This window comes from Podarcis tiliguerta, assembly GCF_965153285.1.
Source record: "Podarcis tiliguerta genome assembly, chromosome: W".
In the NCBI taxonomy this organism is placed as follows: Eukaryota; Metazoa; Chordata; class Lepidosauria; order Squamata; family Lacertidae; genus Podarcis; species Podarcis tiliguerta.
In genome coordinates, this window is record NC_139552.1 from 2843539 (window position 1) to 2863266 (window position 19728).

The 19728-nt window shown below is 47.9% G+C and overlaps 1 protein-coding gene across 1 annotated transcript in view; it reads right to left on the bottom strand.

The window, feature by feature from the left end:
* Positions 1–2630: 2630 nt before the first annotated feature.
* The window catches only part of LOC310668840 (steroidogenic factor 1-like), a 62573-nt gene continuing 45475 nt past the window's right edge, over positions 2631–19728 (bottom strand). The window contains exon 6 of the mRNA XM_083422183.1: positions 2631–2937. Coding sequence (XP_083278309.1) covers positions 2690–2937 — 248 coding nt within the window. The 3' untranslated portion in view covers positions 2631–2689. The remainder of the gene's footprint in view (positions 2938–19728) is intronic.

A 19728-nucleotide genomic window follows, 5' to 3' on the forward strand; every position in this document is an offset into this window, starting at 1 on the left:
CACAAAGCCAGATTGGTCGCCAGAGGTTTTTCTCAGGTACCAGGACAGGATTACCACGAGACCTACTCACCCACCGTCAAGTATGAGAGCATTAGGCTAATGCTCAAGATTTCTGCAGAAGAGAAACTGCATGTTTCTCATCACGATGTGAACACAGCTTTTTTGTACGGGGTTTTGGGGGAGGAACTGTATATGCTTCCACCTGATGGAGTGCAGGTACAGAAGGGGAGGAGAGAGAGACAGATAGCCTGCTTGAAAAATCTTTGCTGCTATTTAGCGAGTGGGGAGGAGAGAGAGACAGAGAGCCTGCTTGAAAAGTCTTTGCTGCTATTTAGCGAGTGGGGAGGAGAGAGGGACAGAGAGCCTGCTTGCTTTAAAGGAGCCAACCGGACAGGAGCCGCTTACACTCGTGTAAGCGGCTCCTCTCCTCTCCTCTCCCGCTTTGCTCCTTTAAAGCAAGCAGGCTCTCTGTCTCTCTTTCCTCCTCACTCAGCGGCTCTTCTCCCGTTTTGCTGTTTCAAAGCGAGCCACGGAGGAGGGAAGGAAGGGGAACCATGGATCCTCTGCTCACGACTGCAGCAGATCCCCCCGCCATCCATAGGCATTCGCTCCATAACACGCACAGACATTTCCCCTTACTTTCTAGGAGGAAAAAAGAGAGTGTTATGGTGCGAAAAATACAGTAGTTTCCTTATACATTTCCCTTCTTCTTATTTTCATTATCCATCACTGTTCTTAATCTTTCCTGTTATGAGGTCTGTTTCCAATTCTACTGGTTTTACTATTTCATCTTATCTTTCCTGTACACAACATAAATTTTCCCCATTCTTTTTGAAATGTTTCCTCGCCCTGTTGTCGAATTTCCCCTGTTAGTTTGGCTATTTCTGCATATTCCATTACCTTCTGTCGCCATTCTTCTACTGTTGGTAATTGCTGCTGTTTCTAAACCTGGGCTCTGAAGAGCAAGTATAAATGTAAAATGTAATATAATATGTGTATGTGGAGTATCTAATTGAAAAACTAATAAAGATTATTTGAAAAAAAAGGAAAAAAGGAAAAATGGTGGCTCGTATTTTAATTCTGGTGCCCAGACAAATGCCGTTGCAGAAGGCCAGCTTTTGCCCACTGAAGCCAATTAGTGCAGGAGACTAATGAGTCTTTAGCTGAGGATTATGGGGAGGGTGGTGTGTGTGTGCATGCGTGTGCATGCGTGTGTGCCCCTGCCTTTCCGTACAGAGCCGGCCAACTGTCCATGCATAAGAATTGCAAACTCCCCCAAACTGCTGCTATTCCCAGGCTGACTTGGGAGGACACTATTCGAACAGCTTCAGCCATGGGAGGTCTGTAAATAGCCTGCCTACCAACTGCTGCAAAAATATGTCCTTCAGAGAGGGAGAGAAATGTGCAGAGACAGGGATGTGGCCCTGCTGCTGGAAACTTCTTGCACCCAAGGTGTTGACCACCCATATCATGCTCTCATGGCAGGACTCAGCCCTGAACCTGTAATGTGGTGATAAATTGAGCAGAGTCTCTGATCAGGTGCAGAGTGCCTTTCTGCCTACCGCCCTGAATGGTACCCAACCAAAGATGCAGACTTTTTTGAGGAGGGGAGGAAAAGAAAACACGCACACACAGAGCTATAACTGAATTGAAAACTTTATTGGAATGTCTTATTTGGTAAGATAGTTCACCTCTAACCAATGCTCAGAAGGACCTTCTGAGTAAAATGTTGAGAAGGGAGACACTTAAGAGCACTTTTTATTTCAGAAGGAAAAAAACACATACAGGCAGAGCCTGGCACTTCCAAACTGTCTTCTCCAACTCTTCCAAACCAGAAGAGACACACAAAAGTAGTCCAAACATTATATGTGGAGCAGAAAATGCTGCAAAGTGTAATCAAAACCCACAGGGAAAAATATGTGAGAATGCAAATAACAGATAACCAACGCAAACTATAAAAGGAGCACCGGACTTGCTCAACTCATAGCTGCAAGGCCTCGGAGAAAGGTCTCCCAAAATGAAGCCCCAAGGGAGAGAGTGGTTTCAGTGTATCTGAGGCACAACAAACTCGCTCTCATGGTGGCCCATGGGCCACAGAAATCATCCTTGTGGCCAACCTGGCCACTGCCTGCAGAGGGACAGACGGGGTGCGGGGGCCTTCCAATGGGTAGCTGTACTGGGCCTTTTTCTCTCCATCTTTTCCCAGCCATCTAGCTAGAGGACCATGCCTGGAGAGCAGGTGGGGAGCTCGGGCAGATGCCTCCTCTCTCACACACCCTGGGAGAAGACTCCTCTCCTGCCCAATTAGGAAAGCCAACCCCCACCCAAAGCATCCCCTAAACAGCCTCCAAGGGCAGTCCCCACACAGCTTAGCCCCATGGCTTTTAGAGAGCGAGAGCCTGGAACTCAGGAGGAATCACACCAAAATGGAGGCAAGGGTTGGGGTTTGCACCCGCAGCTGCCTGGTGGGGAAACCAGGCGACCTGGAGCTTCTCAATGGCATGTATGAAAGTCAGAACTGGGAGAGGTTGCCTGTGGGGAGGGGATGACAAGACACTCACCCTTCCCTGTCACCCTACACCCCCCCCCCAATCCCGGGGCCTGATCTATCTGCCACCACCCTTGCACCTCTGCTGCCGTGAGTCTCTTCCCCAGACAAAGGGGGGACAGAGAGCCTTGCTTTGCGCTCTCAAGTCCGCTTGGCGTGGAGCATTTGAATCAGGAGGCTGTTGCAGGGCACGTCCCCGCTCAGGTGCTTGTGGTACAGGTACTCCTCCGCTTGCATGCTCAGGGACCGGACGTCGGCCAGCTGCATCAGAAGCTGGCGGAACTTGTCTGTGGCGTGTGGGTAGTTGCAGAGGGTGTACTCCATCAGGGCTGTGTTGGCCTTTTCCTGGGCTTCCTTCACCACACTTGAATTCTCCACGAATTTCACATCTGCAGCAGGGGGGAGGGGGAGGGGAAATAAGGGGGGATGCATTGAATGGGGTAACCTCTCTTGAATGGAGGGACTTCCTCCTGGGCACACAGGCCGCAAACATGGAAGGTGTCGCTTGCAAAGCTCGCACAAGTCATCGGCTGATATCTGCAAAACGGCTGAGGTTGATGGAGAGGCTCCCCTGTGAGGAGAGCCTGCAGCGGTCGGGCCTTTTTAGTGTAGAGAAAAGGGGACCGGAGGCGACCTGACGGAAGCATAAACAATTGCATGAGGAGTTTCCCCCCTCCCTCTCGCATGATGACACCAGAACTCGTGGGCATCCAATGAGGCTGAATGTTGGAAGATTCAGGACAGAGAAAAGGAAGTAGTTCTTCAAGCAGCGCAACATTAAACTATGGAACTCCCTCCCACAGCAGGCAATGATGGCCACCAATTTGGAGAGCCTTGATGGAGGTTTGGACAAATCCATGGAGGAGGAGGAGACGAGCCACAATTACTGCGCTCTGCCTCCATGGTCAGAGGCAGCGACGCTTCTGAATACCAGATGCAGGAAACCACAGGAGGGGAGATCTGCTCTTGTGCAAGGATCCTGCTTGCTGGTTTCCCACAAGCATCTAGTCAGCCACTGTGAGAACAGGACTAGATAGCACATTGGCCTGATCCAGCTAATGGCTCTTCCTACCTTCATAAGCTTCATCTGGCCATCTGCCTGGATGAACAGGGTCTGACCTTGCCAGCCTTATGCTGTGCAGATGAGCATCAGGCTGGTAAAGGCTATGCAAGATAAATAAACCATATCTGACAAGCGATCTTCTTCTTACTTTCTGATGTTCCCTAAACAAACCTTCACTTCAAAGCCACTCTGTTGTGTTCCTCTCTAAACACCAGCGGGAGGGATTGGGGCTTAATCTGTTTGGCCTTCCCAGGTGAAAATAGGGCTCAGCTGACATGGAAACCATGATCCAAGGTGCCTCAAGCAGCTCAGCCAAAGAACAAGGGGTAGGAGGATGAGAGAGACGGGTGTGAAGGTGCAGTGATAAGCACATCCCTCTTAAGCTGTCGCCCACCTGCCTGAAAATGTGCCTGCTCTATGCACACTGCTCTTGAAAACTCGGCAAAAGCTGCCAATGCAAACTTCCTTCCTTGGGCCTGACTTCATCTGTGGGGCATGGAGGGGGGCCACTGGGGGAGGGCAGGGGCCAAGCAACAGCAGTGGGAGGGGGCTTTAGCTCAATGGTGGGCGGCCACCTGTTCCTCCTATTCTTGCCACGCTCACAAGGGGGAGATGAGACAGGGCCTTTTCAAGGCTAACTGGGAAGACACAGCGGGCCCTCTGGGGCTGTCGCCAAAATCTCTCCTCCCTCCCTCTCACTTCCAACACTCAGCCTAGAACCACAGAATTCTGGCCTCACCTCCAAAAGAGCATTGGAGGGGCTTTGAAAAAATGGCGGACGAGGTGGAGCAGCAACAAACCACAAATACTGTAGAAGAGCCCTTGGATCTCATCAAGCTTAGTCCTGATGAACGAATTGATGTTAAAATGAGAAATGACCGAAAACTTCGAGGCAGATTATTTGCTTGTTACCAGCACTTAAATAAGATTTTGGGTGATGTTGAGGAGACTGTGACAACAATAGAAATGGATGAAGAAACCTATGAAGAGATTTATAAATCTACCAAAAGGAATACAGTGGTAACTCGGGTTAAGTACTTAATTCGTTCCGGAGGTCTGCTCTTAACCTGAAACTGTTCTTAACCTGAAGCACCACTTTAGCTAATGGGGCCTCCTGCTGTCGCCACGCCGACAGAGCACGATTTCTGTTCTCATCCTGAAGCAAAGTTCTTAACCCGAGGTACTATTTCTGGGTTAGCGGAGTCTGTAACCTGAAGCGTATGTAACCTGAAGCGTATGTAACCCAAGGTACCACTGTATTCCGATGCTGTTTGTCGGAGGAGATGGAGTTGTACTTGTAGCTCCTCCACTGTGGGTTGGCTGAAACCATGAAGAAAATGGTCATTGTTTCAAAAATGTTGGACCTCTGGACACTGTCTTCTGGTACCCTTAAACATTAAGATTCTGCCCTTAATTCTGAAAGACCATCCAAACCTGATTTGTTGTGAAGGCGTAAGATCATTTGGCATATAAGTTGATATAAGGGTCTCCCCCCGAAATAACTTAAGTGCAGGTGTCTTTATGTGTCAGATCAGTGGATATAACCATTTTAGTTGCTCTTGTGGCCGCTGATCTTTTTAAAGAAATAAATCTGTTTGGGGTTTTTTTGTATGTATGTGTTTATAAGCACTTTTCCCATTAAGGGGGGGGGGCATTGTGTGGGATGTGAAACACAAAAGCAGTCAAGTACAACATTCCTAGACTGAACAAGTTTACACATGGGGAGGAATGTTTGTTCAGCCAGCAGGTAAACTTCCTGTTTCCTTCTGGGCTGGGACAGACTTCCTTTGCATGTGACTAGAGGTGGGTGTGGCCTCACCTGAGCAGGTAATGACAAAAGCACAGGGCAGGGCAGCCATCTCTCTCCTTTTGACTACATGCATCGAAGAAGCAACATCTGCTTAGCCAAAGATGCCCTCTTGGTTTCCAGCCAAGAGATGACAAAGGGACTGTCTTCTTATGAGATAGTTTCCAGGTATGTTACTTTTCTAAGCTAAGTCTGCCTTCTGGAATCCTATTGTGAACAGAATGATATGTGAGTAAACTCTCTTTATACTTTTATAGAAGACTGTGTCGTGTCTTATCTTTTATGAGGGAATAAGGGGAAAATACCAGAACAGTTATTATAGAGGTTTTAGCGAGCCTGAGCAAATGCATCCGCTGCAAGTTTAAAAGGGAGAATGTTACTCTGCTAAATTGTGAACTTGTTAACACATGTTGGAAAGGCTATTATCAGACAATATATCCTCTCCTGCATCCCTGAACATTCCCACACATTAGAAAAGGTTCAGAAAAGGGCCGTCAGAATGACCAAGGGGAGGATGGAGCAACGGATGGAGGCTGCAGCACTGGGGACTTTTTGATTTGGAGAAAAGGTGACTAAGAGGTAGCGTGGCAGAAGTGTATAAAATGATGGAAGGCACAGAGGAAAGAAAACGTTTTTCTCCCCCTCTCAAAACAAGAGAACTCCAATGAAGCTGGAGTTTGCTGGCACTGAAGGACAGCAGCACTCCAGAGCCTCAGGCAAAGCACATTCCAAGCACTGCATGGAGATGCCACTCACTGAACCTGGGATTGAACCTGGGACCTCCTGCAGGTGAAGCAGGTGCTCTGCAAAACTACAGCATTTCCCTTAAAAACAACAGTGAGATTTCAGTCCTCAGGGTTCTGAAGAAAGGGCTGGTTTAAATAGGGATGGAGGAAGCTGCTTCACTCACCCACCTAGATCAGTACTGTCTATTTCAGATCTGAAATTGTATCACGATGCAGTTTGTCTCGCCTGGATTTGGGAATGGCTAACGTTAAAAAACACCGACTTGCTGGATCTAGAAGGATTCAATAACAGATACGGCTGGCATGCCCATCTGGCATATGAGAAGGTCCACAAAGGGTTTTTGAACCACGTGATCAGGAAATTGCTTTACATGGTGCGGGCCAAATATAAGGACTTACTAGAACCAAAAACGCCATGGTGGCTGTCCCCGGCAGAAGCGTTCTCAGTTTAAAAAAACAGCATGAGAGAAGTAATTGGGCAACTTATAAAGACTTATTGGAAGAAAAAGAAAATAAGCTAAAATTAAAGAAATTTGAAGCAATTCGGACACATTTGACTGATTGGTTGCAGTATTTTCAGTTAAATGAAACATTCCAAAAGGACAAACAGAAAGGCCTTTCCACAGAAATTTCAAGATTTCCACGTACCCACGGGACCGCCTCTCCTGGTATGCACCATGGAGGACCTTAAGGTCTGCAAATGACAATATTTTGGAGGTCCCAAGTCACAAGGTGGTTAGATTGGTCTCAACTAGGGCCAGGGCCTTTTCAGTACTGGCCCCGACTTGGTGGAATGCTCTGTCACAAGAAACTAGGGCCCTGCGGGACTTGACATCTTTCCGTAGGGTCTGCAAGACAGAGTTGTTTTGCCTGGCCTTTAGTTTGGTCTCAGTCTGACCCTTATGTTTCCCTCCCCTTACGGTTTTGATCTATGGGCTACTTTTAAAATGAGGCTGCATTTTAAATTGCATTTTAACCTGCATTTTAAATTGGTCGGTCCCCCCCATTATGTTTTTATTGTAATTTTACTGGTGTTAGCTGCCCTGAGTCCGGCTCTGGCCAGGGAGGGTGGGGTACAAATATTTTTTTTTAATTTTTATTATTACTGTTTAATAAACACACACACAGAGACGCTCTCTAACATGTACAGGTGCCTCCTTGACTGGGAGGTCAGGGAGGAAGAAGTAAAATCTGTCATCGTACAATGGGCCGGAGATTTTGGGCACAACATTCAGATGGAATCATGGGAGAGGTTGTGGAAGGAGGACCTAAAATTCACAGTGTGCTACGATTTGAAAGAGAATTTCATGAAGATGCTCTACAGATGGTACTTAACACCTGTAAAACTGGCCAAAATGTATAAATCTAGATCAAACATCTGTTGGAGATGCAAGGAGGCGGAAGGCACCATGATCCACGTGTGGTGGAATGGCAAAAAAATCAGGGAATTTTGGGAAACAATCTACAATGAACTTAAAAAATTGTTTAAATGTTCCTTCCCAAAGAGGCCCGAAGCCTTCTTGCTAGACATAATGAGCAATGAAATCCCTAAACAGGTAAGGAAAATATGTATGCGGTAACAGCAGCTAGGATTCTCATTGCTAAAGTATGGAAAGGAGATTCTATTCCCTCAAAATTAGACTGGCAAAATAAAATGCTAGAATATGCAGAACTAGCAAGATTCTGAGACCATACAGATCAAGTATTTAATAAAGAGTGGAATATCTACAGAGAATATTTAAACAAACATTGTAATAACATAAATTCTTTGGCAGGCCTGGATTGATTTCTGCATGAATTAAGAAATCATTACAGAATTAAAATAACAGAAGAATTTAGGAGAGAAAAAGTTAAGTGCGCAGCGTAATGAAATTTAGGAACCACAGTGGGGGGACCGGAAGTTACGTTAGAATTAGCGATGGATGAACTTAATCTTTTCTTTTTCGGTATGTACGTATGGTGTAGGGAGTATTAATTACTGGATTGCCCTTTGTGGCTTGATGCATCTTGTTTTGTATTTGTTTTGTAATGTTATGCTTTTAAAATTAATAAAGCATTGGGGGGGGGGGGATTCTTAAAAAAAGGATCAGTACTGTCTACACGTACTGGCAGCCATGGCTCTCCACAGCAGGAGATATTTAGCCCCCTCCCAGGCCTACCTACCTGGAGATGCTGCTGAGGATTGAACCCAGGACCTCCTGCACGCAAAGCGGAAGCTCTTCCACTGAGCTATTGCCCTCCCCCGGGAGCCTTTTTGCAAATCTGCTTTTCCTCGAGATCCCTTCCTAGAACCTTCTCTGGAGAAGTGGCTGTTAGAATTCCTGATCTATGATTGCAGTCATGGGATTGTTTATCACATGACAGTATATGTTTTGACTCCACAGAGTGGGAAGTGACGGCGGCAGGATGTTTGTGTCACTGTGTTCCATGAAGTGGGACTATTGTCCTTTGTTCTTTTTCTCTTTGCTGTCTGATGCTAGAGAGGGAGGGAGCCATGTTGCAGTGCTCCGTGTGTGTTTATACTGTATGTAAATAAAGTACAGTGGTACCTCGGGTTACATACGCTTCAGGTTGCATACTCCGCTAACCCAGAAATAGTGTTACGATATAGAAGCAATGCTGCTGCGAGCTGATTGCTTGAAAACAACATCACATGATGTTGGGAGTGTCCGTGGGAAACAGAGGGCACCGGAATTAGCTCAGAGTGTAATATGAGCTGTACAGGAAGTGTTTGTTCAGTCGACTGCTGGAGTTTGAAGAGAGCAGTCATGGTTTTTGTAACGCTGCAAAGACAGAAATAAAGGCATGTAAATACGTTTCTGTCTATCTCTTTCCCCTGGCGGGGGGGGGGGCAGGAAAGAGGGGGGGTGTTCTTCTCACACTGAGAAGGATCGCCTATCACGACCTCTGCCTGGATCCTGCCGGGAAAGCAGACCGGGAGGTCAACAGGAGACCAAGCCGGGTGCCTGGAAGAGTTGCCAGTTTCTCCTGATAAAGGCTTGGATTTCCAACATCTGGTAGCAAAGAGCCGATGGTTTCGATCCATGAAAGCAGCAAGAGAGGTTGATGGATCGTACTTCATCCTCTGCAAGGAGATAAAGGAAGATATGGTAGCGAGCGGATGGGAAGCTACAAGAACGGCTGAGCACCGGAGGAATCATTTTTGCTGATAAGCTAACGAGCAACGGAACCCCTAAGGTATGCTGATTTTATGGGCTAAAAGGGTGAACACAGAATGAATCTTCCCTGGTTCACAAAAGCTGCTTTTTGGATAAAAAAACAGCACTGAGAGAGAGCCACATTCTTCGCATTCCTGGGAATGATAAGGTTTGCTGCTCAAGCTTGGAATGTCCAGTTGCTAAGCAACGAGACGTCAGTCTTTTCAGCTACTTCGGAGATAGTTAGCTTGAAAGGAAGTGGAAATTTACTAGCCAACGGAAGAGAGGCTGGGACTGTAAAAGGCTGGAAAAACACTGGTAAATATTCCAGCGTTTGTTTTGTCTGTTGTCTCACTGCTCTTGGAGGGACTTTCCAGAGCTGCCTGCATTTAGCTGCCAGGTGCAGTAAACAACCCAATAGACTCTTGGATTTTACAGGCTTGAGAGTGAGAGCTGAGGCTTGGATTCAAAATGGATACCAAGAAGGGGGGAGGCTTACCTTACCCACCTCCACTGACTAATGATAATTATTCCTCATGGTCTGTAAAGATGAAAGCCCTGCTTCAGAATCAGAGGATTTTTGGGGTGATTGAAAACCCCATCCCTCCTGCACCAACGCCAGGTTGGAATTCACAGAATGTGAGAGCCAGGACGGCCATAATTCTGTGTATCTCAGATGATCAACTCGTGCATATTCAGGATTTGGAATACGCGCGTGAGATTTGGGAAACGCTGCGTAGAATACATCAAAGAGATGCTGGTTCTTCAGCGTTGCTGCATTTTGAAAAGCTGACCAATATGAGGCTAGCGCCTGATGGAGATGTACAAGCGCATCTGACAGAGATGAAATTCTTACGCCAGCAGATGGCGCAACGCAATTTCCCTCTACAGGAAGAAATATTCTGCTTCATGATTATTAACAGCCTTAATCGGACTTACAAAACAGTTGCAAGTCAACTGGGTTCTCTACCAGCCAGAGATCTTACGGTGGAGAGAATTTGTTCAGTGGTTCTCAATGAGATAGATCGCCTTGCTGCAATAGATGTCAAAGACAGGGGGAGAGAAGCTTGGAGTTCTGACACCCCCACTGCTATTGCAAGTGAAGAACAGGCTGTTGCTTTGAACGTTGTCCGTTGTTACAATTGTGGACAGACTGGGCATCTTCAGCGGAATTGTAAAAAGCCACGTCAACAGAAAGGAGCTAAGGGGAGCTCTGCAAAGCCTGAGGCGTCAGGCAAAAGTCGTACCAAGTCCCAGATGAAACCTGCAAAAGCATTGCTGTCAACAAAAGCCGAATTTTCAATGGAGAACGCTTTTGTTCTTGACACGGGTTGCACGCAACACATGACGTCACGCCGAGGACTGTTTTCAACGTTTAAGAAGCAAAGCTTCACTGTGAAACAGGCCAATGGCCAGGAGCTTGAAGCAATCGGGTTTGGAACTGTGTATCTTGAAAGTCTGAACTTGACTATTAACAATGTGTATTTGGTTCCTGATTTAAAGTTCAATCTGCTGAGTGTTTCGCAGATCACAAAGAAAGGACTGATCTTGTCCTATGATGGAGAGAGCTGCAAAATCTTCAAAGATGGAGAGCTGTATCTTTCTGCCAGAGAGAAAGATGGACTGTATTTGTTGACTTCTGATCAAAGTGATTGCATAAATTGTAATGCTTCTGAATCTAACATGATTTCTCTTGCAGGTATGACGAAAAACGTCCAGAAGACGACGAGAGTAACCAAAGCTTCTCAGCGAGTGTATGCTGATGTGATTGGTCCTCTAGCACCATCTAGAGGCAATGCAAGATATTATCTTGTGTGTGTGTATTATTTCTCTCATTATGTGTGGATATACATGTTGCACAAACCACAAGAAGCCTTAGAAAGGTTTAAAGAGTTTTGTGACAAGGTTACGGATATTCATGATGCTAACATTGATTGTCTTTTCACAGATGAAAAGCCAGTTTTTCTTTTACAGGATTTTCAGGATTTCCTGGATAAGAAAGGAATAAGGCACAAGACTGCTGTTTCAGCAGATGCATGGAACAAAAGTGTCTGTGTGCAAGTGAACAAAGAATTGCAAAATGGGATGAAGGCGCAATTGCTGAGTTCACATTTGCCACATGGGTTTTGGGCTGAATCTTTATCTTGTTTTTGTTACTCTTGGGTGAGAAAGGTTTCAAAAGGTATGGAATGTTCTCCTTTTGAGAAGCTGTTCCACAGAAAACCTTCTGTCGCGCATTTTAAGGTTTTTGGATCTCAAATCAAGACTGAAACTCCAGATGTGGTGAAGAATGCTAGAGGCATTTTTGTGGGTTATGAAAAGGGTCTCTACAGAGTAAATTTGTCTGAATCTGGTCAGGTGATTCTCACAAACTTTCTAGAGAGTGCTCCTGAACAGGAGAGAGTAATTGTTCACACATTTCCCACTGAGGACAATTCAGATGATGATGATGATTTTACTGATTACAGTGGTACTGAGAGTGATAGTGATAGCTCGAAGAGCTCAGTTGACACAGTCATTGAGAGGAAATCTCACACAATGGCTAGACCTTCACAGGTGGAGGATGAACCACTGTTTACTATTGGAACTGGTTCTCCAAAGAGTCCTGAGACTGAACCAGTGAGCAGAGAGGATCAGCACCTCATACGCAGGTCCGAGAGAGTTACAAAGGGAGTACCACCCAAGAGGTATTCAAAAGAGTTTGCTAACTCAGCTGTAGCATGTGTTACTATTGTTGACAACTCAAGACAGGTTAAAGCTGTGTCTAAGTCAGAGACAGAGACACAACAGGGAGTTGCTAAGCGTAACAGTACATTCCCTAGCCAAGGAAATGCAGATGCACTCATACCTTGGAAGTCAGACAACCAGAGAGGAACACTGGGGAAACCAGTGGCGGGTAGTTCCAAGGGTGGAACTGAAACAACAGGGGAGTGTTATATGTATAACAACTGTTTGCTTTCTTCTCTGGATCAAGCTTTGCTCGCAGCGCACATTGATTCATATGGGGGAGTATGTTACAATATAGAAGCAATGCTGCTGCGAGCTGATTGCTTGAAAACAACATCACATGATGTTGGGAGTGTCCATGGGAAACAGAGGGCACCGGAATTAGCTCAGAGTGTAATATGAGCTGTACAGGAAGTGTTTGTTCAGTCGACTGCTGGAGTTTGAAGAGAGCAGTCATGGTTTTTGTAACACTGCAAAGACAGAAATAAAGGCATGTAAATACGTTTCTGTCTATCTCTTTCCCCTGCCGGGGGGGCAGGAAAGAGGGGGTGTGTTCTTCTCACGCTGAGAAGGATCGCCTATCGTGACCTTTGCCTGGATCCTGCCGGGAAAGCAGACCGGGAGGTCAACAGGAGACCAAGCCGGGTGCCTGGGAGAGTTGCCAGTTTCTCCTGATAAAGGCTTGGATTTCCAACAAATAGTACCTCGGGTTAAGAACTTTGCTTCAGGATGAGAACAGAAATCGTGCTCTGGCAGCGCGGCGGCAGCAGGAGGCCCCATTAGCTAAAGTGGTGCTTCAGGTTAAGAACAGTTCCAGGTTAAGAACGGACCTCCAGAACAAATTAAGTACTTAACCCGAGGTACCACTGTAGATTAGCCAAAATGCTGAGTTGCTGAGGTCTGTTACGCAATGCTGCGAAGACTCTGCGGATCCCTAAGTGTGCCGATGTCGGTTGGCATCGGTCGCTGTAATGTTCGGGCTGAAGAAAGCTTATGAAGCTCCCGAACAAAAGACCAGGAGGGGGAGAACATGCCAGTCAGGCATGTGTCTCTGCCAGGGTCCTACTCGAGTGTAGGCTGAACTCCTGACAGTGTCAAGCTCTCATTTTGTAGACTCTCAAGGCATCCAGCAGCAATGTTGGAGATGGGGGCACCATGAGGGGCAGCCCTCCTTCAGGGCCCAGATTCGCTGTCAAAAGGCCCTCAAGTGTCCGCCAATGTCTCATCTCCTTCCCCCAGGGGTCTTGCAGACAACTGTGGACAGCCTGGCTTCAGTGGCACCTCATCCTAAGGCTTGCACACAGTTCCAAGGGGATACAACCGAGCCTAACCACCTGTAACTGAAAACAACAACATATTGCTTCCTGCTGCATCCCATCTGGGTAGAATTTTAGGCTGCAGGGTCCTTGGGGCAGGGACCTGCCCTTGTGTCCTCTGTAAAGCAGTTCTGGAAGGCCTGGTGCCCTCCAAACATTGCTGAACACACCGCTCCCATAGTCCCTGACCAGGCTGGCCACGGCTGATGGCAGTTAGAGGACTGCATGCCTCCCATCCCTATAAAAACACTCAGGACATGCTTCTCTCAGCCGTGCCAAGTTCTGGATACAGCCCAACTAAAGGCCAACAAGGCCTTCCCAAAAGGTTGTAGTCCAACGACATCTGGGGACCCACAGGTGGAGAACCAGCTGGAAAGAGCAGGAGGGGAGAGGGCACTCTCTGGCTCTTGGGCCCTGCTTGTGGTTTTCCCATAATGGGCATGTCACTGGCAACTGTGAGAACAGAAAGCAGGGCGGGGAGGGCCACTGGTCCCATCCTGCCTCAGGGCTCTTTTGACATTCCCCTGACCTGGGCCTTGTGCTTAGCAGTTGAAGTGCTGACTGCCCCCTTTCATTTCTGAGTCACTGCTGGGATAATCAGGCACGCAATTATGGAATCTCTTCATCTGCATAACATTACAGTCATACCTCTTGTTACGTTCGGTTCAGGTTACGTTCTTTCAGGATATGTACCGCGGCGACCAGGAAATAACGGAATGGGCTACTTCCGCGTTTTGCCGCTCGCGCATGCGCACTCAAAATGACGTCAGGCGCATACGCAGACGTGGCGACCTGCGCACGCGCAGACACAGGTTGTATTCTGCTAAGGTTGTGAACGGGGCTCCGGAACGGATCCCATTTGCAACCAGAGGTACCACTGTATTGTGATTTTCATTTTCAGGAGAAAGGGGGGGGGGGCACGCAGTCCTCACACTCACACACCCTAGAAGTTACGCTGCTAAAGCCTTCTCTTCCCTACCATCCCCCCCCACACACACACTTTGAGATGGCACAAAAATAGAGGGTTCGTCTTGATCAACTCACCTGGTTTGGCGAAGAAACCCTATTCACGATTTAATTGAATATTTGAATAATCTTTTCATTCCTGTAAGGCATAAAGAATGTTGTCCAAATAACATTGACACACTCCACTGAGAGAGAGCGGCCGCAAAGACTCCGTCCTGCTACAAAAGCCGCCTCACACACAGGCAGAGCTGTCGGGACCATTTCTATGCCCTTAAGAGTTCTTTGCATTCAGTGCCGCTTTCGTCTGCTGGAGGCGTCAGATAAATTGCAATCGCTTAAAGGAATGCAGGCGCACAAAAGCTGCTCTTGCTCCATGTTAAATAGTGGGGAAGATGGATGAAGGACACAGCTCTGTTAGATTCTCAGCTCTTTATTACAGCAGTTAGAACTGCTCCTGGAGTCAGACTGACTGCAGCCTAGCTGGCTGCTTTATATAATACTAAGTAACTTGTAACAGTAACAACTCCCAACTAGCTAACCAGTCAGTGAGCGACACTTCTCAGTCCTTCATTTGCATACTGGTGGCCCTGAGTGAGAACTGCAGCTGATCTTAATACAGTCATACCTCGGGTTACAGATGCTTCAGGTTGTGTTTTTTGGGGTTGCGGACCGCTGAAACCCGGAAGTACCGGAACGGGTTATGTAGAGTGGGTTTTCTGGATCCCTGTGTGTATGCCTAATACATTTTATTGTATTAATACAATTATTGTTGTTTGTAGCAACAAAACAACAATAATTGTTGTTGTTACAACAACAACAACAACAAGGGTAGGAGGTAAGCAGTTTGGGTATGGGGGGGGGGATTGTCTGCTGTGGTTGAAATGGCAGGGGCTGTCGGAGATGCCTGACAGTCCTGATACAGGTCCAGACCCAAATCTGGGTCTAGTCCCAAATCGGAGACAGCCTCCATGCACTTCTTCCAAGTGAGCAAACAATGAATCGGAGCCCTGGGTTCTTTAAAGAGGGAGGACCCGATCTTCTGCCATGTTGCTGGTTCCAGAGATCCCGTCTCTGCCAACCAGGAACATCTGCAGGACACTTCACATATTAATTTTTCAACATCTTTTAAACTAATATGAACACCCACCACTCTCTGCTTGACTAAGTAATGCAGTTCTTTGGCATGCTCTCTCTGCAACTTTGTCAAATTCTTCCCCATTCTACTCACGAGTTGTTAGCGCGCTTCGAGTGAGGAGATGGGGGTCGCTGGATCACGTCGGGGTCACCAGATGTTGGGTTGAATAAACGACAGACGACGTGGTGGGATATCATCCGGGAGGCATCTCGTAGCAGGAGGCTAAGAGTGTCCCTTTTATTGTATATTGGGCTCAATTGCCCCATCTATGGTGGCTGCTGATTGGATGCAGCGAGCAGCGTGAACAACGTGGGTACAACGTTCAGGCATTGCACATGTTACATACATAGAGCATACGCATCAGAGAGAGAGAGCACAGAACATAACAACCAGAGATAACTACCTAAGATAGATAGGGGTGTCTTACGCAGGGGGATTATACAGAGTGCACTTAACATTCTTCTAGTCTGTGGTAATAAACATGGGAAGTTTATAGTTAGATTAGGGGGTCATGACATCAGTTAAGCTTAGGGATCTTTCCGTGCCAGGGACGGGCACAGAAGGCACAAGAGTGAGGCACTTTTCACTTACGCAGTGTCTCTGAGATATACCAGGGAACAGGCAGACACAGACCAGCAAAGGGTGGGGGGGAAAGAATCCCGTTTTAGGCATACACACAGGGATCCAGAAAACCCACTCTACAGGGTTACTTCCGGGTTTCGCCGCTCATGCATGCAGAGACGCTCAAAATGACGTCACGTGCATGCGCAGAAGCGGCGAATTGCGACCCACACGTGTGCAGACATGCAGACGCAGGTTGCGTTCTGCTCATGTTGCGAACGGGGCTCTGGAACGGATCCCGTTTGCAACCAGAGGTACCACTGTACAGTCATACCTTGGGTTACAGACACTTCAGGTTGTGGTTTTTTGGGTTGCAGGCGACCGAAACCTGGAAGCACCGGAATGGGTTACTTCCGGCTTTCGGCAGTCGCGCATGAATCGCAATCCGTGCGTGTGCAGACGTGCCGCTGCGGGTTGCGGACGTGCCTCCCGCACGGATCACGTTCGCAACCAGAGCGTCCACTGTACATAACACTTCGCATCCCCCCGAGTGGCTGGCTGGAAAATGAAAGTCAGGCCGGCACATGTGGAGGGGGGGTGTTGATCCATTAAGCTTCTATTAAGCCCTTCTGGAGAACAAAGCTAACCTGTGCCGCCCCTCATAAATATTGCTGTTCAGAGGAGCCCTAATTTTAATTAAACCTCTTTTACCTGCTCATGAGAAAAATCTATTTAGACTCAAATGGCGCCCTTTCCTCCCCCTCTCGCACGCCTGTGTTTGTGTGTGTTTGTGTGTGTGTGTGTGCGCACACACACACACACACACACACACAGATGCCAAGTGCAGCTTGTGAGCTGGAGGGAGAAAGAGAGAGAGAGAAGACATTCTTTTCTTCAGGGCAAATACAGCCGGCATATATAAGCGAGGAGGTGGCAGCTCCCGTACAGCCGAACCTGCAGAGGGCACATGGCTTGCAGCATAATCGGCACCACGCTCAGAGAGGGAAGTTGGGCACGGGGCATGGGCAGAGGGCAACCTTTTGTTCCTGATTTTCTTTGGTGAAGGAGAAAAGCTTCCACACCGGCAGGTGGAAGTTTTAACGCAATGAGCAAAAAGGGAAGGGAAGGCATCATGGAGGCGCGGGGGGGTGGGGACCTTTGCCGCAAAGCCAAAGAGAAACACCAGTTGCTGAAAACCCACAGGAGAAGAGAGTGCACTGGCACTCAGGTCCTGCCTATGGGCTGCCCATTGGGGCATCTTTGAGACCATGGTTCTGGACTCGATGGGCCCCTTTGCCCTGACCCAAGTGCAGAGCTTGTCTTATATGCTCTGAAGAAGATCATTTGACCCAGAATTCTTCCGGCAGGAGGAAAGGAAGCCCTTCTTCATACAGTGCATGATTAAACTATCGAACGCTCTCCCCTAGGAGGCAGTGAGGGCCACCAACTTAGATGGCTTTAGAAGAGGATTTGATAGATTCATGGAGGAGGAGGAGAGGGCTATCAAAGGCTAGTACAAAAGCTACTACAAAGGGTATCTCCCGCTTGGACTACTGCAATGCTCTCTATGTGGGGCTACCTTTGAAAGTGACCCAGAAACTACAACTAATCCAGAATGCAGCAGCCAGACTGGAGACTGGGAGTGGCCGCCGAGACCACATAACACCAGTCCTGAAAGACCTAGATTGGCTCCCAGTACGTTTCCGAGCACAATTGAAAGTGTTGGTGCTGACCTTGAAAGCCCTAAACGGCCTCGGTTCAGGATATCTGAAGGAGCGTCTCCACCCCCATCGTTCTGCCCGGACACTGAGGTCCAGCGCCGAGGGCCTTCTGGCGGTTCCCTCACTGTGAGAAGCCAAGTTACAGGGAACCAGGCAGAGGGCCTTCTTGGTAGTGGCACCCACCCTGTGGGATGCCCTCCCACCAGGTATCAAAGAGAACAACAACTACCAGACTTTTAGAAGACATCTGAAGGCAGCCCTGTTTAGGGAAGCTTTTAATGTTTGATGCATTACTGTATTTTAATATTTCGTTGGAAGCCGCCCAGAGTGGCTGGGGAAGCCCAGCCAGATGGGCGGGGTATAAATAATAAATGATGGTGATGATGATTAGTCACAATGGTTATGCTCCGCTTCCACTGCCTTTGCTCGGTTCCCGAGCTTGAAACCTTGCTCTCTTTGGGAATGGGGACGGCTGCAGTTCCTGTTGCTTTGCACCATGTGGCTAAGGGACAAGGCAGGGAATTGGTGGTATTTAGAATCTTTTGAGTGTGTTAAAGCTGAAGCAGCCAAACCTGCAACGTTCTTTTGTCTGTTTATGGAGCTCATGCTTTGAGTTCAAGATCAAGGAGCTAGAAGAGCTATGTGTGTCTATACTAGTTCTTAATTTTCCATTATTGCTCAAGTTGCAACCTTTAGCTAGCGGTTCTGACTTCCATACCCTAGTCTCTTGACCACTACAGGAAGCGTCCCTAGAGGGATGCCGTACAGAATGTACCATGAAACCGTTTCACAGCTGTGCCACTCTGCAGCTGGGTCATAACTGGCTGATGGGAGGCAGGTCCATAGCTAGGGGGTAGTGAGGTGGCCCCCCGCCAGGGGTGCAGGTGATGGGGGGCCCCTCAAAATTGGCTAAAAATATGTCCATAAATATAAATATTGATTATTGCCTCATAAGAATAGAGAGTGAATTGAATTGGGGGGGGGGGGGAGAGAGAGGTGGAAAGAAGAGCTAATTTGTCCATGGCTAAGGGGCACAATCTGGACGGTTCTGCCAGGGGCGCAAGATCACCTAGCTATAGCTCTGGCAGGAGGGAAGAGTGTTCATGTGCTCAAGCCCTGCTTGTGGGTTTTCCACAGGGGCACCTGGCTGGCCAATGTGGGAACAGGAGGCTGGACTAGGTGGGCCACTGGCCTCATCCAGCCTCACAGCTCGATTTATGCAAAATAAAGAGGCTTGATTTGCATTCAGGTTGCACAATTCAGGTACAGAATCCTGGGCAGGTTTTAGGCATGAAATGGGAAACACAGCATTTGCCAAAAGGAGGAAACTTTCTGAACCTTTTTTCTCAAAGGAGCCTGGACAACAGTTTTGGCAAACGTCAGGAAGGATACTGCTGCTGGTGTCATTTTCCTCAGAGAACTGCAGCGCTGAGCACTTCCACAGAACAGGCAGAAGCTCTGCATTTCAGTTGCTGGGTTCAGTTGCCAAATGGCATTCTATGGGTAGAGGCTGGGATAAAACCGCAAGCCTGAGACCCCCAAGAGCAGCAGCTGCTGCCAGTCAGTGTAGGCAACGCTGGGCCAGACAGACCAAGAGCCTGAGACTTCAGCACTAACAAAGCAGCTTCCCAGTGCAGAAAAGGTCACTGCTTGACCCCTGCTGCCCCAGGGCTGGTGTGCAACCTTGCAGGCCTAGCAGAAGCAACCAATACCACCCTCAACCACTGCTGGTGCAACTATTTGTAGGAGAGTTTGTGGGGGGCGAGGTGTCGCTCATACCCACACAGACGGCCCTGCTCCACTGCCATGCTCAGGAGGGGAGGAGGCAAGGCTGCCTGAACTGGTGCAAATCAACTTCTGAGCAGAAAGAAGGGGTCTTTGGGGGCGGGGATCAGAAGCAGGTACCAGACAAGCCAAACCTGGCTCCTCTGCAGACTGCACTCCCACATTTCCCTGCATATATTGTGTCAAGGTCAGATG